The sequence below is a fragment of the Adiantum capillus-veneris genome, chromosome 10 (genome assembly GCF_014529385.1).
Source record: "Adiantum capillus-veneris isolate H3 chromosome 10, ASM1452938v2, whole genome shotgun sequence".
In the NCBI taxonomy this organism is placed as follows: Eukaryota; Viridiplantae; Streptophyta; class Polypodiopsida; order Polypodiales; family Pteridaceae; genus Adiantum; species Adiantum capillus-veneris.
In genome coordinates, this window is record NC_140940.1 from 5,750,168 (window position 1) to 5,773,581 (window position 23,414).

Below are 23,414 nucleotides of genomic sequence, written 5' to 3' on the forward strand. Positions count from 1 at the left end.
AGAAAAACAAAGCAGGCAAACACAGCTTTGCACCAAAGTGCCACCATCAACAAAGCGCAAAAATTTTCAGTCAGGAGGTACGAAAAAAGATTCAATTAGCAAAAGATTCCTGGATGAGCATTTAATGTTCAGTCAATTTTTTTCTAAAGGTTCAAAGGAACAAATTCCAGAAAGAAATGAAGATGCATTGGCCTATTCAGGAATGCCATTCCTCACCGGCTGTGAAGTTTTCTGGGTTTCTGGATGATGATACCAAATATAGAACCTGAAATGGTTCAAGCGTGCTATTGTTTGTTCCAGTTTGTTCAATTCTAAGAGACTTGTTTTAAGGACATTGCAACACGTTACTTACTTAGGCAAACATGCATTGCCTTTATAAAAAATCCCTGCAAAGTGCTTAAAACTTGTGAGGATTTTTCCTCTTGCGGATAGCTTTTTCCTTTTTTTTTTGGGGGAGGGGGGGGGGGGGGGGGGGATGAGAGTTGTTCTTGTTAACGCTTTATAAACAAGTAGATTACATGGATTCTTGACAGTTAAAATGTTTGATTATTTGGAGAGACTACAATACATAGCAACTGCTTCCTTCCTGTTTGCTTTGGTTAAAAGCTACTCTAATCTTATAGGAAAACAAAAGAATGATTATACATAGTGATACATGGAAATATGAAAACTCTGAGTGTGTAAAAGACTCGCAAAATATGAAACACTCCTAACACAAGGTGGAAGTCGTGCTTTTGCAAGAGTAATCTCATGGTCACCATGAAACGCATTTTGGCAGGTCTAGACAATTCATGTCTTGAAACGTTCCCCTAATCTGGTGAAGCACATGCCGTTTTGTTAACAATACATTACCATAACTATAGGTTGTAGAGCCACACAATGAAACCGTCTCTTGCTAGATCTAGGCAGGAAAATGAGGAGATGACCTTTGAAACTCTAACACCCCTCTTAGATCCTAGGTGCACAAAAAGCCAAATTCACCATAGCATCATGCACACTTCACGCCCCTGTTGCTTCACACCCCTGCTGCCCATGGCTTGCTTCCCAACTTCCTCGCCACTGCTTTGAGTCTCACCCTAGCGTTTTCAGCATCAGTGTCATCGTCAGAAAACCAACATTTTCAGCTTCAGAAAACCAGCGTTTTCAGCCTTAGAAAATCAGCGTTTTGCATCAGCAAATTCAGCGACAAGAAGCATCCCAAGCATTCAGTTTTCAGCCATAGTCTTGTCCTCGTCGTCCACACTGTCGACATTGACATAGCCCCATTTAGGTTTGCATTAGCATCTTGTACCAGATTGTGCTATCAATAGTAGACCACTCTTGCCATCGAGAGTGAGGCCCTTGGAGGAGGGTTTTACAACGTCTCTGTTGTTGTATTCTCTTCTCTCTCTATCTCTTAGTCTCATACACTTGCACGCACAGTGTCCCTTCACTTTGTTACGATCATTGCACTCTCTCGTTAAGAACGAAAGGCTCTCCCTTCCATAAGAACAAAAGGAACCTTGAGCACAGTTCGGAGCACTCATCTTGAGCAAAGTTCAACATTCACTTCCGCTGCACCTTACATTGGTATCAGAGCTTTAGCAGTGTTCTGTATCACTCAAGGAAAGAACCATAAGACCCACAAGAATTTTTTTTTTGATTGTTGCGGTCGCACGAACCCATGTTCACTTGGGCATCTCGATTCCTAATCGTGTTTTTGAAGAGTGACAAGAAACCCAAGTCTCGTCCTCGTCGTCCACACCGTCGACATCGACATAGCCCCATTTAGGTTTGCATCAGCATCTTGTACTAGATTGTGCAATCAATAGTAGACCACTCTTGCCATCGAGAGTGGGGCCCTTGGAGGAGGGTTTTACAACGTCTCTGCTGTTGTATTCTCTTCTCTCTCTATCTCTTAGTCTCATACACTTGCACGCACAGTGTCCCTTCACTTTGTTACGATCATTGCACTCTCTCGTCAAGAACAAAAGGCTCTCCCTTCCATAAGAACAAAAGGAACCTTGAGCACAGTTCGGAGCACTCATCTTGAGCAAAGTTCAACATTCACTTCCGCTGCACCTTACATTGGTATCAGAGCTTTGACAGTGTTCTGTATCACTCAAGGAAAGAACCACAAGAACCACAAGATTTTTTTTTTGATTGTTGCGGTCGCACGAATTCAATTCCTAATCGTGTTTTTGAAGAGTGACAAGAAACCCAAGAAAGAAGGGCTTGTCCAGCCTCCCCTTGTGCCTCTTTTCACTCATTGAGAGCAGATCGTGCACTTAGCGGCTGGCCAATCGACGTGAGGTGGGAAAAAGAAACCTGGTGTGAGTGCAAGGCCGCCAAGGGATGCACCCGCGGATATAGATTGCAAGCGAAAGAAGATCCTCAAGACCCTCAAGAACCTAAAGAACTCAAGACCCTCAAGAACCCAAGAACCCAAGACCCACAAGAACCTAAGCTCCTCGTGAACTTAAGAACCCAAGAACCCCAAGAACCCAAGTTCCTCGTGAACTTAAGAACCCAAGACCACAAGAACCCACAAGAACCCAAGACTTCAGTGGATGGACATCAGTCGAAGCGGAATGGATACTTCGCTTAGAAGTGATTTTCCCCACCAGGATGTTTTCCCGACCCTCACTCTTTTCCATCTACGCCAAGGATTGCACTAACCATAGTCACAAGGGATGCATTCCGGGATGGGGAACGGGGGACGAGGCCCGAGGGACGAGGCTCAAATGAATTTTTATTGTAAAAAAGAGGGCGGACGGCAAGTGGGGACGGGGAGCCCGTAAAAGGGCGTCCCCTGTGACTATGGCACTAACTCCTATGGAGGAGTTGGAGCAAATGTTTATGGACAGGAAGTTAGAACGCGAAGCAAGAAGAGTAAAAAGAATGGCAGAATTTGATCGTAGACATGCAGAAAGAAAAGCAGAAAGAGAAGCAAAAAGAAAGGCAGCCATAGAGCGTGAGCATGAGCAAGCGCAACACATGCTAGAGTTGTTGCGACTCTTTTCTCAAGTGCTTGCACAAATGCAAGAGATTCGGGAAAAGGAGACTTGGCCACGGTGTCTACTAGGACCACCATCCGTAGCACTTGCAACGTGTCATTGCCCAAGCAAGAGTCTGTCCAGTGTGAACTCCAGCCCAACTGCAACTAACTGCCTGTCCTATGCCAATGACACTGTAGCCCTGCTACAAGGACCTCCTCTCAATCTTGATATGGTAACCTCCCCTCAGGAGGTCGGTCTGGGGGCTGCTTTGCCTACTCAAACTTGTCTCACTACCCGTCTAGGCTATACATGTCCCTATCTACTTGCCTGTCTCACTCACTACTGAGCACTCTGCTACTGCAGACTCTTGACTCCTCTGATCTCTAACATGTTGTAGCATAGGGTCGTGTTGCTGTGCAGAACTCTACGGGGTCTGGCTATGGCAATGAGGGTTGTCCCCTCTTGCAACCACTCTGCTTGTGTTGTCACCCCCCGGGGGAAATCCCTCACAAGATGTTCCATCTCATGACAGCTAAGGCACTAGTTCGATCTTCCCTTAACCGCAATCCTCTACAATGTAGCATCTCTTTCTACTTAAAAGTGATGGAATCTGGAAACTCGCTCGAAGGGGTGGTACCCACCTTTATAGATGGCACAGATGTCTGGCTCTAAGTTCTAACCTGAACACATGAATGGTATGCCAAAAATAGAACCCATCTGGCTCAACATGTCTCGCAACCAAAAAAGTGCAGGTAGCTTTGGAAAATCAATTTCTATAGGGTGCTTCGAGACGTGGCATCTGTCCTCGCAAGAGCTGGGGTAAAATCCTCGTGCCACGAATGTTGAAAAATCAATCTCTCCCCGAAAACGAGAGTGCCATTGACGGCCCTATAGGCAAGCTCCTGTGATGAGAAAACAACTGTAAGGTGCAGCGGAAGTGAATGTTGAACTTTGCTCAAGATGAGTGCTCCGAACTGTGCTCAAGGTTCCTTTTGTTCAAAAGGAAGGGAGAGCCTTCCGTTCTTAATGAGAGAGTGCAATGATCATAACAAAGTGAAGGGACACTGTGCGTGCAAGTGTATGAGAGAGAGAGAGAGAGAGAGAGAGAGAGAGAGAGAGAGAGAGAGAGAAGAGAATACAACACCAAAGACGTTGTAAAACCCTCCTCCAAGGGCCCCACTCTCGATGGCGAGAGTGGTCTACTATTGATTGCACAATCTGGTACAAGATGTTGATACAAATCTAAATGGGGCTATGTCGGATTCGACTGTGTGAACGACGAGGACGAGACTATGGCTGAAAACTGAATGCTTGGGATGCTTCTTGTCGCTGAATTTGCTGATGCAAAACGTTGATTTTCTGAGGCTGAAAACACTGGTTTTCTGAGGATGAGGCTGATGCTGAAACGCTAGGGTGCTGGAGTCTATGGCGACGATGGTTGCTGAAAGATAGAGCTCCAGCTAGATTGACTATGCTTTTTTTGCTAGTTTCAGTGTTCTCTCTCACTGGGACGGTGAGTGGTCTTGTGGCGGGCAACCTGTAGCAGGGCTACAGTGTCAATGGCACATGACATGCAGTTAGTTGCAGCCGTTGGGTTGGAGTTCACACTGGACAGACTCTCGCCTGGGCAGTGACACGTGGGAAGTCATATGGATGGTGGTCCTAGTGGACACTGTGGCCAGATCACCACCACCATAGTTTGGAGATAGGCTTAGCTGGATTGGGATATGTGCTAGCCGTTGGTGGATGTTTAGGATACATATCTGTGGTTGGTTCCAATCGTCGAATACTCTATCATCATCATCTACTTTGTATGGTCGAGCGTCTTGAGTCTGGCGTCTTGAGTTCATGCACATCACGTCTGCACTACCCCAGCACATTTGAGCCTTGACACCCCCATTGTACCCGTGAGTTCTGGCATGGAGCCGAGTGTGCTGCCATGCTAGAGTCTGTGTTGGTTCGTTTGAGTTAGTTGAGTCCTGTGCTGTTTAGGTTCTACTGTTGAGTCGCTGTGTTGCTGTGTTATTTATTGTTTTCAGTGTTTTTATTTTGTTGGAGCGAGATTTCACGCACATTGCACTGAAGAGCACCCAATGTAGAGAGCACGACACATTATCTCCGCTACAGTCCTAGAGTAGCTTGACAGAGGGAGAGAGCATAAGGACCAGCAGTTGATCAACCCAAGTTGCCTAAGGATAGGCTAGTTTTGCAGGCTTTGGATTCCTTGGAGTTTAGTTGTAGGTGCCTCTTATAGTAGGCACTATTGGGGGTGAGGAGGAGAGTGAGTCTCCTCAGTTTGTAGAGGAGTTCGACTATCGAGTAGCTTTTGCTTCACTAGCAGATGTCCCTCTAGCTTAGATCTTGCCTGCACAGTTCTTTGCGGTTGATCCATGGAGATTTCCAGATGTTTCTTTGAGGAGTGGGAGTGGGCCAGTATGTGTTGACATGTTTTTCTTGCAATTTCAAGAGGATGTCACATTTCTCTTGGCCCAAAGAGAGCCCCCATGATCAAATTTAGAGTGTAGGTTTACGTGAGGGTTCCTTTTGGATGGGGGATTCAATTTATGATACCATATTGGAGCAAACCGTGGTTGAGGTGTCACGTGACACATCCCAACCCTATGTGTCCGTGGACAAGCTACACCACAGCAGGGTTCACTCAGTCCAGTCAGTTTAGATTAGCAGTGATCTGGCACTTTTGTGAGTCTATTCGTAGACCGTGCATGCCCAATCACTTAGCATAGATGCATATCCTCCGGTTGCACACAGCATGATCATCGGAATTCCCATTAGAATCCATTCGCATCAGTTAGGGAAATTTTCCAGTGCATGTAGCCTATTTTCCTATTTATTGGTATTTTCACTTATTATTTTTAAGTGACTTTCCAACAAAAGTAGGTAGGGCAATTTTGCTAAGTTAATATATAAGCAAACCCAAGTTAGCACTTTCTGGCAGAAGAGGCAGCAGGAGCTCCAGCTCAACAGGCAACTTCTCAGCAGTACCCCCCTCAGCATCAAGATCCATTGCCATCCTCATCTAGCTTTGGCGTTTTCCACAGCATCACCCACCGCCGTGAAGTCTCCCCCTTCTGGCGATAGTCCCCTCACAGATCAGCCCCATCCTCGGCGTTCCCGCGACAGAATCACCTCAGCCCCTTAGTGTTTTTCTCACAACCAAACAGCCCCAGCTTTAGCATTTTACTAACGCTAATCCTCCAGCATCCCTCAGCGTTTTGTGGCGGATTTCTCTGCTTGAATGCCTCAGCACTTCAGCGTTTCTGCAGCATATCCAGCAGGTACAGATCAGCCCCTCACTAACGCTAGGATCCCCAGCAGATCAGCGTTTTCTTGCTGCCCTTGCCAGCGTTTTACAACATTGAAGAGACCTGCCGAGCCAGCGATTTCAGCACTCAGCAGGAGCCTAAAAACGCAGCCTAAGGTGTCAGCAACATCAGCATTTTCATATGCAGCAGGACCCCAGACAAGGACCATTCATTTTCAGCCTCAAGACAGCAGTAAACAGTCCATTTTCAGCCCCGAAACAGTCCAAGAAATTCAGCATAAAGTAGATCCCAGATTTCAGCCCAAGTCGCCGTCGTCATCACCGTCGTCGTCATCGGCATAGTCCCATTGCATCAGTCCATTGCATTCGCATTGTACACCTTTGTGCAATCAAAGTAGACCACTCTCGCCGACGAGAGTGGCGCCTTCGGAGGAGGGTTTTACAACCTCTCGGTGTCGTATCTCTTCTCTCTCCTTCTCTCAGTCTCATTCACTTGCACGCACAATATCCACTCACTTTGTTCGTGATCATAGCAATCTCCATAAGACGGAAAGCTCTCTCTTTCCCTAAGAACTAAAAGGAACCTTGAGCAATAAAGATCACTAATCTTGAGAAAATACAACATTTATTCCTCTGCACCTTACATTGGTATGAGAGCTTTGGAAGTGTTCTGCATTACTCAAGGAAAGAACCACAAGAACCACAATAATTTTTTTATTTTTTATTTTTTGCTTGTTGCGATCGCACGAACCCTAGTTTACTTGGGCGTGGCGATTCCTACTCGTGTTTTGTTGAAGAGTGACAGGAATCCCAAGAAAGAAGGGCTTGTCCAGCCTCCCCTTGTGTCTCTTTTCACTCATTGAGAGCGGACCGTGCACTTAGCGGCCGGCCAATCGACGTGAGGTGGGAAAAAGCAACCTTGGTGTGAGCGCAAGGCCGCCAAGGGGTGTGCCCGCAGAAAAGGGTAGAACTCGGGTGAAGAGAAGATCCTTCTCCAACGCGATTTGCAAGCGAAAGAAAACCTCAAGAACCCCAAGAACCCAAGACCCTCAAGACTCAAGAACCTTAAGAACCCAAGATTCTCACGAATCAAGGACCTCAAGAACCTCAAGACCCTCAAGAACCCAAGTTCCTCGCGAGCTTAAGACCCCAAGATCATAGTGCATTGTCGTCACCCGAAGCGGCATGGATACTTCGCATTCAGGTGATGAGCATGAGAGAGGCGACGAAGGATTCTCCCCACCAAGAGATTTTTCCAACTCTCCCCCTTCGCCATCTACGCCAGACCCTATGGAGGCAATGATGAAGCAGATGATGGCCATGATGGATAGATAGGAAGACAAGCGCCTTGCTTTAAAACGCGAGCGCGACGCAAGAAAAGAAAGAAAAGAACTAAGGAAGGAAGAAGCGGTAGCACGAAACGTAGCATTGGAGGCCGATCGTGCCGCTCATAATTGGCTATGGAGACCGAGCGTGAGGCTCGACAAGAGCTACGCACTCAAGAATTCATTGTCCAAGTCCTAGCCTCGAAGACCGAACCACCCAAAGATCATGGAAGTTTGTCAGGTGGCGCAAGCCTCGACGCGGATTCCAACCATCCAGTCACAGAAAAGTTGATTTTCAATAAGTATGATGGTAAATGGATGCTACAGTTATTCATTCTTGGTTGCATCAATTTAATGCTTATTTTGCGACAACTAAGAAGACAAGCAATAGCAAAGTTTTGACGGCAGCTATGTACCTTGCCGGTGATGCATTAATTGGTACCACGCATGGCAAGAGGCACAGTTAGCCACGCACCTAGAGGCAGCCGACGATTTCACGCCCCTCTCTTTTAGTTGGGCTGATTTCCAAGACAAGCTCAAGGCGCGGTTTATGCCACCGCAGTACCTCGCACGATTGAAGGACGATTGGCGCGCTCTCAAGCAAAATGGTATGCCGCTTATGTCTTTTTCTAATCGTGTTTTGCAGCTAGGTACCCAATTACGCATGTCGGATGATGAGCGCAAAGAGGCTTTTCTCTTTGGATTGGACGAGTATATCAAGTACAATGTCGAGGTATTCGATCCAATCGATCTCAACAAGGCGGTAGCGATTGCTCTCGCACAGGAGATGAAGCACAAGAAGGGAAAGCCTAAGGAGAACAAGACTTCCACAAGTACTTCGCAGACTCTTCAGAACGGTAAGAACGGTAAGAATGGTAAGAATGATAATTCTTCTAACCAATCTTCCAACAGTATCTCAACAAAGAATTCTTCCAATGAATCTAAGGGTAAAGCTAACACAACTGCTAAACCTATGCTTACTCCAGATGAAAAGGTAGCACAAGGAATTGTAGGAGGATACGTCACTTCGGAAGAACAAAGCACTTATTCTAAAGAAGGTCGTTGTTTTCATTGTCACATTAAGGGTCACATAAAAAGAATATGTCCTAAGCTTGAATCGAATGAATCTAAAGAACCCACAGCACCCACTATATCTGTCAATGCAATGAATGATAACACGATTGTGCCCAAAGTTTCTCAGGACCCTCCCATTGATGATTCTCTCATTAAATGTTATGGTCGTACGTCGGGGCACCGTTTTGTCATATTGTTTGACCCAGGTAGTATGCATGATGTGATCAGTTCCTCTCTTGTTGAGAGAGCCCGCCTCGAAGTTAGTCCGAGATCTCCTATCGAGGTCTCTGGCTCTTGTCCTGGTATGGACGCTCTCATCACGGAGGAGTGTCTTGATGTGCTGTTTGCAATTCAACAGACTGCCTTCACTAGAAGATTTGTTGTTTCTCCTCTCTTAGGATGTGATATGAGTTTAGGCATTAAGTGGTTTCGTGAGACTGATACTGTCATAAAATTTGCGGCTAACACTATAACTCTCAATGCTGACAATGATTCTCCTACTGTCTTTCATGGAGTGGATACTTCTCCTTCTCCATCTCTCATTGCTAATATGCAGGACAAGATTGAAAGGATTCGGGATAAGGAGATTCTCTCAGTCTCTCTTTCTCCACAGCATGACACACAGGATTTGCATGATTGTGTGAAGCATGATGGTGCTTTGATTGACCATGATTTGCATGATGATTTGGATGATAAAGACAAACATGATGATTTGGATGATAAAGACAAGCATGATGAATTGCATGAACAAGATGTGATTGTTCACAAGGATGATGTGTTAGTGGATGCTTTTCCTAGCGAAGCTAACCTCGTTGTAGATTCGATCAATCACGAAGATCCGATCTTGGCTTTCGAGTCGAGGTCCAAAGAACCCCCACAGGACGATTAAATCATTCAGGACGAACCGATCTTGGCTCTCGAGCCTTGGTCCAAAGAACCATCACAGGAAGTATTATGTGTTCGCATGATTGATACGCACGCATTGTTCGAGTGTTTCATTCGTGAAGGTTTCCTGTATTTTAGTCAGCATTGTTATGTGATCCCTTTTCTTAGGCATGACATATTGTATGTTGAGTACGTTTCTCTCATGGATGAGCACGAATGTATGCGGATTGTGCATGAAAAGTTGAAAAGTTTGTATGTCAGGAAGTCAAATTCCATGTCTCTTCCTTGGCATGACACAGTTTCTGAACGAGCACATGATTGTATGAGTACCAAGCATGGGCATTTCCATTGTGATTTGCCACAGTTGATTGATTCGATCAAACAGAAAAGATTCGATCGCATTGTTTGCATGTGTTTGATGAACGGATTGCCACTCCGTCTCTATGTTCATCGACATTGCATACACAGTCTTTAGAGATGACAAGATTTTTTTCATTCACTTTACATGGAAGGGGTATGTTCATGGTTTTGTGCTGGAGATGGTTTCAGGAATTTTCAGCCATGGAGATTCTTGAAGACGAAAGAAGCAGGACTCTCGACGAAGTTGAAGCATCAAAGGAGCCACAGAAGACTTTGAGTTGTTTTCGGCGCGGCCCAAAGAAGCAAGCGTTGCAGACCTTTATGAGGTTCAAGTACCGCTCGACCCACACAGCAGAGTGGGCCGGCGAAGAGTCCCTTCCAGGATTCCGGATGCTGTTGGCGATCTCCCTCAACGCCATACAGTTCGGTACCAGTACCTCACTTTGAAAAGGAGGGGATGTCACGTGACACATCCCAACCCTATGTGTCCGTGGACAAGCTACACCACAGTAGGGTTCAGTCAGTTTAGATTAGCAGTGATCTGGCACTTTTGTGAGTCTATTCGTAGACCGTGCATGCCCAGTCACTTAGCATAGATGCATATCCTCTGGTTGCACACAGCATGATCATCGGAATTCCCATCAGAATCCATTCGCATCAGTTAGGGGAATTTTCCAGTGCATTTAGCCTATTTTCCTATTTATTGGTATTTTCACTTATTATTTTTAAGTGACTTTCCAACAAAAGTAGGTAGGGCAATTTTGCTAAGTTAATATATAAGCAAACCCAAGTTAGCACTTTCTGGCAGAAGAGGCAGCAGGAGCTCCAGCTCAACAGGCAACTTCTCAGCAGTACCCCCCTCAGCATCAAGATCCATCGCCATCCTCACCTAGCTTTGTCGTTTTCCACAGCATCACCCACCGCCGTGAAGTCTCCCCCTTTTGGCGATAGTCCCCTTGCAGATCAGCCCCATCCTCGGCGTTCCCGCGACAGAATCACCTCAGCGCTGCCCTTAGCGTTTTTCTCACAACCAAACAGCCCCAGCTTTAGCATTTTACTAACGCTAATCCTCTAGCATCCCTCAGCGTTTTGTGGCGGATTTCTCTGCTTGAATGCCTCAGCACTTCAGCGTTTCTGCAGCATATCCAGCAGGTACAGATCAGCCCCTCACTAACGCTAGGATCCCCAACAGATCAGCGTTTTCTTGCTGCCCTTGCCAGCGTTTTCCAACATTGAAGAGACCTGCCGAGCCAGCGATTTCAGCACTCAGCAGGAGCCTAAAAACGCAGCCTAAGGTGTCAGCAACATCAGCGTTTTCATATGCAGCAGGACCCCAGACAAGGACCATTCATTTTCAGCCTCAAGACAGCAGTAAACAGTCCATTTTCAGCCCCGAAACAGTCCAAGAGATTCAGCATAAAGTAGATCCCAGATTTCAGCCCAAGTCGCCGTCGTCATCACCGTCGTCGTCATCGGCATAGTCCCATTGCATCAGTCCATTGCATTCGCATTGTACACCTTTGTGCAATCAAAGTAGACCATTCTCGCCGACGAGAGTGGCGCCTTCGGAGGAGGGTTTTACAACCTCTCGGTGTCGTATCTCTTCTCTCTCCTTCTCTCAGTCTCATTCACTTGCATGCACAATATCCACTCACTTTGTTCGTGATCATAGCAATCTCCATAAGACAGAAAGCTCTCTCTTTCCCTAAGAACTAAAAGGAACCTTGAGCAATAAAGATCACTAATCTTGAGAAAATACAACATTCATTCCGCTGCACCTAACATGAGGTCAACTACTTTATGGATATCAGACAATTCGCAAAGATTTTTGAGTCTTCTGAGTGAGATGTCTTTTGAGTTGGCAAACCAAGGAGTCCAACTTTCCGAGTGTTGACGAAATTATTAGAGCGTCCGCTATCCACCAAAACATTGATGGAGCGACCATTGAGGGTTCCAAGCAAGCTCAAAACTTGCTTTGAGAGAGGCTTCAAAACTAGAGAACCACACTGAGTATGCTTCATAAGAATAGTCGTATTCCCTAAGACACAAATTGTATTGACCAGAGATTTTCCTTTATCTTCAGCAAAAGCTGGTTGTCCAGCATTCGATAATATTGTTGCATTGGAATCTCTTCTCAAATTAAACGAGTTTGGTCTCTTTGGACACTCATACCATCTATGGTCACCACCACAAATTGTACATAATTCATCGTTCTTTAAAGTCGAAGAAGCATTTGATAAAGAGCCTTGTTCAATATGGGAACGCCGATCTTGAGAAAAATCATGTCCTGTACCACGATCAAGTGGAGCATTTAAAGGAGATCTGCTTTGAGATTGTCGATCTTGAGAGTAGAACCTTGAAGTTGAATAAGGCACCATTGCTTGCTGCCTGAACTGAGATTGTTGCTACTGACTATGGCTATAGCATTCTCTGCGATCGCGTTGTGAAAAGCGAGCGCTACTTGAAGATCAGTCATCAAGGAGAAAGTTCCGTGTGGGGTGCCGATTATCGCCAAGACGTTCCACATAGGCGATTGCAGCATCTAAGGTGGTAGGGGGTTGTACTTGTGCACATCGTCCTTCAAGGTTGGTTTAAGCCCATCAATGAAACTATGTAGTTTATCAGAGGGGTTGAGATTCTTTATTTCAAGAGTTAATTTCTGAAACTCTGTGATATACGCGGCCAAAGAACCAATTTGGCTCAGGTGGCGAAGAGAGGACCGGGCATAAAAATCCACATTTAGCAGGTTCGAACGCCTTGCGAATAGCACGCCGGAATTTATCTCAAGAAGGTGTATGTTTTCCATCAGCAACTGGTCGTTGCCACCAACGAAATGTTGTGCCTTTTAACAGAGAAAGTAGTAGACCTCCATTTTGAATAGCCATTGGTTAGCACGCGCTTGTCACGGGGACCATTCTAAGGCTCGGGCAATTTAACATCCAGTTTCTTCTTTTGTGCAATATTAAAAATTTTATAAAGTAATTGAAGTTCACGATTATCTACCTCATCAGTTGGATCCAGTTCTTCGTGCTTTCCACAGAAGCTTCGGAAGTGTTACCTAAAAAGCTTAAATCTAAAAGCATCTGGTGCCCCAAAAGCTGTTCGTACGCACTACCATGTCAACTGCTGGTTCCGCAAATCGCGCTGCAGGACGCGGGTGTCCATACAGCCTGCCATGTCATCAGCTCCTTCGCAATTTTGGGTCCCACGCTTTATTTTATGAGTTTTAGAACCTTCCGCCTTGGATTTTTGTTCCACATTAATGAACGTACATTGTATATGTCTAGTCCAAGGACTTAGTTAAAGTAGGGTTAGTTTGGCATTGTGCGTTAGTTTCGTATTTAGGTTTTGCGCTTTAGTTTAGCCTTTGTGTGTGCTCATTTGATGGCCAAGCATGCAACACAGATAATTGATGTTGGCCCATACAACAACATACAGAGAAACAATGTTCTCGGAACGTCTTTCCTGTTCTTTCAATTCTTGTGTTGTGGTGTTATCTTTGGGAACACCGTGATCCACATGTCGATGTCACGACCATATCTCGTGTGTCTTCCTCCAATAAGTGCACATGTGTGTTCAAAGCAATCCACAAGTGATGACCCTCTTTGGAGTGTGCAACCACAAAGCAAGGACTGGAATGAATTGGTCTCCCAAGACTCATATCCCCGTAGATGATAAAGCTGAAGTCGAAGCTACCATATGGTGCAACCGTTACAGATAGACTGCATGGACCACCACCAGATCATGTCCTGTCGGGAGGTAACACCGTGCAATGCACAAAACGCAAGCCGATAGGTTGTTGTGCACTCTATCAACGTGCTAGTACACTCCCGATAGAGTCTGGAGCGCTATAGAGGGTCCGAGGAGGGCAGATCTGTGTGCACAGCTGTTGGAGGGCCGGAAACAGAGTAAATTCTGTTCCCTAAAACACATAAAACAGTGCCAAATGTTAGATCTCGCGGTTCCCGCAGTGGATGCCAAACTGAAGAAATGGAGGGTTCAGCATTGGCCCTTATTTTACTTTCTTCACGAGCTGAGGATCCTGGACACCCATGCATTGATAAAGGCTGATTTCCTCACAACTGATTTTAAATGTCTTGCTTGTGTTCTGTGTGAACTCATTGCTACTACATGTAGTTAACTAGGTTGTTAGTCCGTATTGCTATTTTTTCCTTGCAGAGTTTAAATCATGTTGATGTTTTGAATTCTCGTCCTTTGGATGGTCTCATTGTTTAGTGGTTATACAGGGGGATCCAGTAGTCAGTTCAACCACATCAAAGGTCGGCTCATGAAAAAATCTAGGATTGAGTTTGCAGCCAGGTTAGAGTCTTTTTACATGTGGGTCTGCCTCTTTTTTTTATTAAACTCGTCAGCAACAGGATTCATGTGCTTTTATGAATAATTTTCTATTTTTTCTTGGATATGCCAGTGAGGCGAAAATGCCAAGAAGCAATTCTCAGGGATTGCCCTCAAAAGTTTTGTCACAGAGGCCTGGATCACAGCCTTTTACTACTGACAAGTCAGGTTCAAGATCTGGGTACGTTCTAAGCAAAATTGGTTTATGTTGGCTTATTGAAAGCAAGTTGTAATTAACCTTCTTGTCCTGGTATGCAGCAATGCAACAATTTTGAAGCCGACCTCTGCAAGGACGGCAGGTCCCAGATATTGAGCATGATTTGTTGGGTTCTGATGCTGTTTCTTACATCAAGCAAGCTGTACAGTTTATCATTATTCCCCTGTTTTTAACTGGTATGTGAGGTTCTGGGGGTGTATGCATCGTGGGCATATTTGTTATATCTATTTTTTTGCAAAAGAACTGTGAAATGAAAGTCACGTGCCCTTTGCAGCTTAATATGAGGTGATGATCACTTTGAAGGTGAATCTCTTCCATCACATTACACTGCCGTCTGGAATCACAGTGGTCTTTGTACTAGCTAGCTACAGCTGGTCAATGTGTGTAATTTTATTAAAAAATCAGCTGCTTCATTGGGGGTATTTTCGCTGAATAAGGCTTTTGATGTTGCCATTGTGATGATAAGATACCCCAAGGGTTTTCTTTGATTACCTCTCTTAGGCACATCTATGTGAACTGGACTAGTTAATGAACGGATGTGGGTCCCTTTCATTAACTAGTAAACAAAGATTTTCGATCTGCATTTCTGCCTCAGTTCTTTGTGAGGTTCCTCTGGGTCGTTCTTGTCTGGCTGTGTCAGCTGTGTTTTATAGGTGGTTGTACTTTCTCTTTCCATTGAGCTCTTACTTATTGCTTCAGTCTATTTGCATTTAATGCACTTGAGACATGTCAAGCCCAGCACGTTTTGCTCCACGACAACAGTCTTGTGAAGCTCATGCTATAATGTGTCGGCATTCCTAGGCAGTGGAGAAGATAGCTTACTGTTTAGGGATCTAGTGAAGAGGCAGAAATGGTTAAGCAACTCATCCTAGGCTCTTTAACCTGGTTGTTCCAGTTTTACAACACTTTGTGTGTTTAAAAGAACGTGCTCATCACTTCTTGTTTTTTTTTCTCTCTCTCGGTTTTGAGGTTATAAGGTATTTCCACAGGATGAAGGAATTTGTCTCCCATTTGTCTTAAGCTTAACAAGAGATAGCGGACACGAGGATCATTGCCAGTGGTGCTACAAGTGGATTTCACCAACATGTAGTGAAGAAGAAGCAGCAGCTTTGTGTCTCCATGTCCATTGTGTGCTCTCTTGGTTGTGTGCTAATCAATGAAGACCGTAAAAGCATTCATAGTATAAGCCTTTGTCTTGTTTGTGGTATTATTATATTTCTCTAATGGCTTAGTATGTTTCGGATAAGCTTACTACTATTTTGCAATATTTTTTCATGGTCAAAGAGAGAAGCCCTCCTTATATCTTTCTCATTACAAAGACGCTTGTAAAGAGACAGAGGAGAGATATCGAGCTCTTGGTTAAGAGGAAGTGTTTATGAGTGTGCTACAAGTAGGGAAGGATATAGGTAGGTAGTATGACCAGGTATGCTTGTCTAGACTAGGTTCTCACTTAGGAAGAAGGCCTATGCTAACATTGACTACCATAATTATACAGGCTTGTTGTTGGGGAGGATTTGTTGTATTGCTACAATTAGGTTTGCTGATGATGATCATGGCTTTGATTAGCAGGAGATTATCACACTATGAGGATATACTATTCTATATACCTCTTGTTTTGATTGTCATTTTCATGGGTATGGATTGAGATATTATACTAGTCACTAATGTTGAGTGTAGTAATATTGGGTACCAAAATGCTATGGCCAAGCTCATGCTTGACCATCTCAATCAAGTTATTAGTCAGCTAGAAGTCTCTACTCAGGGGGTCGAGGAGGCTAGAGCCCATCTGTTTGGTATGGTCAAATGTGATATACTCCCAATTGAAGCAAAAGCATTAGAGAGACCAATCTCTATCAATGAATGTTGGACAGCCTTGTAAGCAATGGGGAAGGAAAAGTCCCTTGGGTGGGATGGACTCACTATCAAATTCTTCAAAGAATTCTGGGAGGATCTCATAATCCTGATACCACATCTAGCTAATAGGACTCTTCTAGAGGGGAAATTGGATGCCATCTTTAAAAGAGGACTGCTCAAACCTATACCCAAGCTGGTTTGTTGCTCGTTGCTAAAGCATTGGCGATCTATCTCCATGATGACAGTTGCATGCAAGATCATTCCTAAGGTGGTTGCATCAAGATTGGCTTCAACCCTGAATAGAATCATCACCTCCCACCAACATGGATTCATAAAGGTCGGGGTCGATATATGACAACATTCTTGTTGCCATGGTTGGCATTGAGTACGCTTCTTTTACCACGCAAGAATGTATCCTCCTCCAACTTGACCTAGATAAGGCCTACAATAGAATCTCGCGGTCTTATATTGAGGCTTTCATGAAGTATTTAGGCTTTGGACCCAAAATGTGTGCGATTGTTTGCACGCTCAGGGAAGGAAGCTGCTTTGAGCTTCTCTTCAACAAGAAGATAGCGGGAGGGTTTGAAGTCAAGCATTCGATCAAGCAAGGTTGTTGCCATGCCCTCCTTTTTGCAATCGGCTATCACCCTTTGGTGACTGCACTTGAGGACAATGCGAGAAAAGGGGAAATTCAAGGTCTTTCACCTCCTAGAGGAAAACAATTGCTTGCTAAGTTGTTTGCAGATGACTCTTTGCTCTTTCTTATTAAAGCTAACTCAGAACTGCTAAGAAGAGACCTCAAGATTGCTCAACTGTTTGCTTCTATTTCCCGCTCAATGTACAGTATTGAGAAATCAAGGTTGATTTCTCTGTCGAAAAGAGACTCGTTCGACCCCACGGAATGGTCAGGGGAAGTTACAGGTAAGGGTACTGTGCTAGGCACCTAGGTGCGCTACTTGGGGTGGGCATTACGAACAAGCAAAAATTTAATTGGTTATTGACCAAAATAAATAGCAAAAAGAGAAGGTGGAAGTTTGTGCTCTTCCACAGCAGAGTCAAGGGGATTAATGCTTTCATGATGCTGTAAATTTCTTTTGTATCGCCGCTGCTAAAACTGAGCAAAAGAATTTTTGAAGCCTATCAAACAATTCTTGTGGAAAAGCAACACAAAAACTTCACTCCCTTGCCAATTGGGGAGATGGGAATGGGTTGCGAGACCAGAGAATCAAGGTGGAATTGGATTATTGACCCCATGGTACATGCAAAAGCTTTGTGTGCTAAACTGGTTGTCTCATTGATGGACCAAAAAGAGGAATGGGCTATTATGGCATGTGACATGATTAACAAAGCAAAGCTTGCCTCGAAAGGGGACACTTGGAAGAATGCCACAGTGCAGGACAAGATTTTGTACCTTTCTGGACACTCCGAAATCTTAGAGGTTGCACAAGGGAGCTAGCACGAAAGTGTAACAAAGCAGCCTCAACCCTGGAATGGAGGGAGAATTCTAGATACTTCAGAGATTCCTCTCTCAACTAGTCCCCTAGCTCTCCAAACTTGAAAAGGGTTTCTTAGACCCCTTTTTGGAGGGAAGTTGCATGGTTGGTAAATAACAAAGGAATTTCTAAACTTTCTCATCTTTGGGATGAAAGAAGCTTTTGCTAGAAGGATGTGGAGCTCATAGTGATGCAACATAACTTGGGTATGTACGAAAGGCTTCTAATTGGTAGAGTCATGGAAGTGCTTGCATCCTCACCTCCACCTATCAATGGATCAGAAATTGATTGGAGAGCTTGGCATTGGCCGAAAGACAGAGTGTTCTCGCTTTCCAAGACCCAGAGTACCTATAATGTGATGATATACAAAGCGGATTGGTTCGACCCACTCACCAAAATCTAGAAGAAAAACTAGTCAAAAGAGAGTTGGCAAAATAGTGTTAAGGCCATTTGGGAGACGAAATGGCCTAAATACATGAAGGTATTCTATGGAAGGTGCTTTGGAGAGCCTTGCCTATTGGGATTAATGTGCATGTAAGAGGGATCGGCTCTGACACCTGCTCTAGTTGTAGGTCAGCCTCTGAAGACCCCCTTCAAATATTCATCAAGTGCCCTACTGCACGGGGGCTGGCCGCTAAGGTTTGCAAATGGGACGGAGGACTTGGAATATCATCTTTTTTACGGATGACCTGATCTTGGGAGGGTGTGGACTCCAAAGCCATGCTATTTGGTGTGCACCCAAATTATTAGATGTTGCTACCCGAATCAGGTTTGAAAGTCTACGAACCTTCGGGTATTTGAGGCCAAACTGACTGTAGCTCGTTTTGATGATATTGTGTGTATGAGCACTGAGCTCATCCATGGTGCTGGGGCAAGAAGAGGGTCAGTGGACAAGGATGAAGAATGAATTCATGCATTGAGATGCTTAGAACACTCTAGGGGGTAGGTCTATCACCGTTGGTTTTGTATCCTCTTTGTTTGTGTACAAGCCTCTGTTGGAATCCTAGCTCCCCCAAGGCACATGCAATGCTTGAGGGCACTTGTATTCTTTTCGAGTTAATATAAATTCTCTCAACTCACAATTGTGAGTATGACAATCAATATATATATATATATATATATATATATATATATATATATATATATATATATATATATGGTTAATAGCATTGGCTTCCATATAGACCCCTTACCTAGATGCCTGACATGTGGCCACCTCAGCCACAGTAGGACCCTTGTCCTAATATTCCCCTACCTAGGGGCACTCCTAGTGATGATGGGTAAGAGTGGTCAAAAATTTATTTTCTTTCAGAAAAATGTCAACAGTGATGTCGATCATCCCTTTTTTTCCTAAGACTTGTTGAGATTCTATTTTCTCTCATAAAATGTTGGTGATGTTGACCTTCCCTTTTTTTTGTTGCCACATTCTTTAACATAACTCCTTTGCTTCTCCCTTAATTTGCACACACCCTACTAGACGTCCGAGAATTTTTCAATTAGAATATTTTGGTACATACCTTATTATAATTTTGGCATGGAATGCTCTCATACGATATAGTTCTTTGATGGTGACATTTCTCTCGTAGAAGATCCCGCCTAAAAAATGTAGAAGATCATTCTTAAGCTCAACATATTTGAATTGTATGAGACCCCTACTAAATTAGGGTTACCTTTAATGAGAAGCAATTTTAGGTATGCCATGATTAAGGCCTCACACAAATAGACAACAGAGCTAAACAAGTAGAGAAGAAAGAGTCATCGATGAGCACAAAAAAAAAGGACTTATGAGTTACTAGGAGAAAGGAAAAATAATAGTTTAAACCATGACGCGACCTAGGAAAACCTAGCACAATTCATGTAATTAAACTTTACCCTTCTCTATTGCTAAAAATAAGATAACTAGGTAATAGTTTGCTTCAAATATTACGGGATCATACAGAGAAATACTCAAGAGCCCCAAATATTGGGTACAATTTTTGCACTACCAATGGATGCTTTCAAACTTGTCTTTTTTCACACTAAAGCCATTTAGTCTCCACAATCTCGGAAAATTAAAAAGCCTTTCAAAACATTAAAAGTCTTCACAATCTCAAAAAATTAAAAAGCCTTCCAAAACATTAAAAGGGGATAAGTGAAGGATGAGATTAGGAAATGAAAAGACCTATGGAAATGGAAAGTCAAAAGACTTTTTGTGTTTACATAAAGACAGATGGTCGAGTGCACATTACTACATTTGTGTTTTTCTTTGCTTAATTGTCCTTGTAGTATGTCTCGACAATTTTAGAAAAGTCCTTAAAAAGACAGAATGAGTAGGCGATGCTTTCTTAAAAACTCACTACAATTCATTTTGGTTCATCAAGAACTTCACAGAAGTAACTTTAAATCTCCCATACTAGATTTGTTATGTTTTCTCTACATATATCACTCAATACTACAAAAACAGTCGAGCATGTAGGCCTTACTAACATCCTACGCGAAATAGTCAAAATGGATTTTGAAAATGCTACATCACAAGGGTTCTCAAAAATCTCATTGACCCATAAACCCACATGGGTTGAAAAAACTCCAATACAGTGTTTGAATCTACCGCTAGATTTTTTTCAACTTCTATACAGTTTTTAAACTTTTCAATCTCTTTCCATAGCCCATGTACAAGAAACTTTGACCTAAGATTTGTATGGAAAAGAGATAATTTAAAACCTTCCCTTACCGTGTTTGTTAAAAAGAACAGCAATAGACCTGGCAAAGCCGCTATTAACACTTGCCTGAGCATACTTTACATAACTCTCTATTGTTTCATCTAACATATTTGTTACACTAAAAGAGATATATGGATTTAAGAGGCTCGACCTTCATCTAATTAACACTATCACCAATGCCATTAAGCATAGTAAGTGGCATGGACTTGAACTAAATTGCACTTATCTCATGGACTTGATGAGGTAATAGGCCTATACTCAATGGGACTACTACCAAAACATGACTCTCTCTCTCTCTCTCTCTCTCTCTCTCTCTCTCTCTCTCTCTCTAATGTACTACATTTAACCCTCTTATTTTTCCCTTTAAAGAAAACTTTTCATGTCTTCCTTGCTCTATTTTTGTGGTCCCACTAAGAAGACATGCACATTTTGTAGCTATTTTTCTCACAATCTTGGGATCTCACACACAAACATAGAAGCTTCATAAGGATTCCATACGAGCTCTTTTTTTAGAATTGCCTTGTAGTTCCTTGATATGGGCTTCTTAAACTCAGTATTCCTTTTTCCTTTAGTTTCTGTCCTAGGCTACTAATGCATTGGAACCTATCTTAAACTCTCTCATAGTTATGTAAACCTCCAATTTAAACCTTACGATTTTCCCCCTGTATATGTTGTGCTATCTCTAATTCCCCTGTGAAGGGCCTGCAAGGTTAGTACTTATAATTATTCCCTAAATGTCGGAATCTCCCCTTGCGTTTCACCTTTGACATATTAACTAACTTGCACTTCCCACAGTCAAACTTCCTTTCCACCACTTTTTTTCTTTGTCCCTGTTGTGCCTCGTGCTAAGTCTTCTTTCCTCTATCGAAAATTCAAACCATTGCACTAAAGCCCCCATCTGGCTTGCCAACAAGCTCTCTACTTGTGGCATAAGGACTACACTCAACATAACTCTATATATGGATCCAATTTGGAGCTCCATATTAATCTTGTTTTTCTTTTTTATTACACTCATGCTTACATATGAACTCTAGATTATTAGTATCTCACTCTTGCTATCAGTCGCATGATTGGATAATGGCTAACTGTTGATATAAGGGCTTTATGCCTTGCTTTAAAAATGATACCCTCTGCCTACTACGATAACTTTTGCCCATTTGTGTCTATGCTAAGAGTGTAGACCCTCCATGTCTTGCCCCAAGTAACCCTATTTGCTCTTCTACTTGTGACTAAATGTAGGGAATAAAATGCCTATGAAATTGTAGGGATTCCATTATCTAGATTCTCTAAATATTGCCTCTATCAAGACTAGCCTAGGCTTGTGGTGTATAGTTGCAACTATGAAGAGGAATGTGATGCTGCCTAAATCCTTCTACTTCCTATCTCTATATAAAAGGTGAGGGATTCTCCATCCCTTACTTAGCCTTAGGTACATTTTCAAGTGTTATTTACTAAAGAATGAGAGAGAGTGTGGCAAAAGAGCTTGTGAGGAATCTCTGTGGTGACTCTGAAGTTGAATTGATGTTATCTTCCCCCTGCTACTATGGAACTGGTTGAGAATACCTCCGCATCCTAGGTTTCTTTTATTCTCATTTCATTGGTTTTAGGCTTTACCTAGATAAGACTTTATTTGTTTTAACCCAAAATGACTGATGATATGCTGGACTTTTTAAAGTTGTTTTGATGCCTTATACCCTCTAGCCATGGGTCATGGTCATTCACTAATTCCAAAAATTTCTCATGTTTTATTGGTTTAAGGCTTAGTAGTACTAATGGAGAGCTTCTTCATTCAATAGAATCGAAGTAGAAGAAAGATAAATTTGATTGAATGTATTGATTTGAGTGCATGCCTTTTTACCGAAACTAATAATTTTGGCCTTGAATGCATAGAAAGTAAAATAATGCTAATATAACTTCTACCGGTACTCAACTCCTTGAAGGATTATTTCCCTTCTAGCTCCTTGATCTCATAAATACTTGTGTAGGCAAGGTGATAGTAATGTTTTTTTGTTGCTTCCTTGTGACTTCAGACATAGAATGCATTTGATGAAAATTCTATTGGATATTGGCAATAGTTATTCTTGTGGTTGCTGGCTTGGTTTTCGTGGTTGACTCACTTATTTTTGCTTTTTTACCCGATGGCTTGCTATAGTCATCTTGAATCAAAAAATAACTATGGGGAACTTTTTTGATACAATTCTAACGGTACTTTTACATCCCCAATCTGATGGGGTGTAGATATCATCTTGATAGTGATATTTCTCTAATTGTATTTTCTTGTTGAGAATTTGGTGGAATTTTATGATGATTGTTTTCACTTATGGCACTTTAACATCCCCAATCTGATGGGATATAGATATCATCTTGATAGTGATATTTCTCTTATTGTATTTTCTAGTTGGGACTCTGGTGGAATTTTTTGACAATCGATTTCACTTATGGCTCTTGGATTCTCTCTTTTTTATTACTAGTATGGCATGCATATACATCTATTGACACTTATAGCTTTCATGACCTACTCGTTGTTGCCTTGTTGCTTCATATTGATTGAAAAATAATTTTTAAGAACCTCGGACACTACTTCTATGCTTATGGTAATGATTGGTTGTGTTTCTTGCTTTAATGCTTAACTCTGATGATAGTATGTACTGGTTCTTACTAGTTGAAATGCATGATTTGGATTTTCTTACAAAAAATTACCAATAAACCATAAATAAAGCATTGGATCTTGATGAATGCTTTGATAATAAGTTAATTATGTCTAAACTAATTACCTCAGGGAATGCTGGTTGGATTCACACTAGAAAACTGAGTATTCTTTTGATTCAAAGGGGATGGGAATGGAGAGAGATTTTGGAGAGAGCTTTCAAGGAAGTATTTTTCTAAACCT

The 23,414-nt window shown here is 42.9% G+C and overlaps 2 protein-coding genes across 4 annotated transcripts in view; both read left to right on the forward strand.

Moving 5' to 3' along the window:
* Positions 1 to 14,900, forward strand: part of LOC147448395 (transcription elongation factor B polypeptide) — a 97,964-nt gene extending 83,064 nt beyond the window's left edge. The window contains exons 4-8 of one of the 3 annotated variants that reach the window (XR_015189348.1): positions 3 to 77; positions 14,153 to 14,225; positions 14,335 to 14,442; positions 14,520 to 14,654; positions 14,753 to 14,900. Coding sequence is in view for 2 of the 3 variants with exons in the window: in XM_086521026.1 (XP_086377152.1) it covers positions 3 to 77; positions 14,153 to 14,225; positions 14,335 to 14,442; positions 14,520 to 14,574 (311 nt within the window). In the remaining variant the exon portion in view is untranslated. Of the gene's footprint in view, positions 1 to 2; positions 78 to 149; positions 333 to 14,152; positions 14,226 to 14,334; positions 14,443 to 14,519 lie in introns of those variants that run through there. The other 2 variants (XM_086521026.1, XM_086521027.1) reach the window with 2 other exon arrangements.
* A 1,803-nt stretch (positions 14,901 to 16,703) lies between these two features.
* Positions 16,704 to 17,279, forward strand: LOC147448396 (uncharacterized). The gene has a single exon (XM_086522717.1). The coding sequence runs from the start codon at positions 16,704 to 16,706 to the stop codon at positions 17,277 to 17,279; it is 576 nt and encodes a 191-aa protein (XP_086378843.1).
* The last annotated feature ends 6,135 nt before the right edge of the window (positions 17,280 to 23,414 follow it).

Excerpts from the sequence above, each read along its gene's own strand:
- LOC147448396 (XM_086522717.1), top strand. The coding sequence starts at position 16,704 with ATGGTTGGCATTGAGTACGCTTCTTTTACCACGCAAGAATGTATCCTC.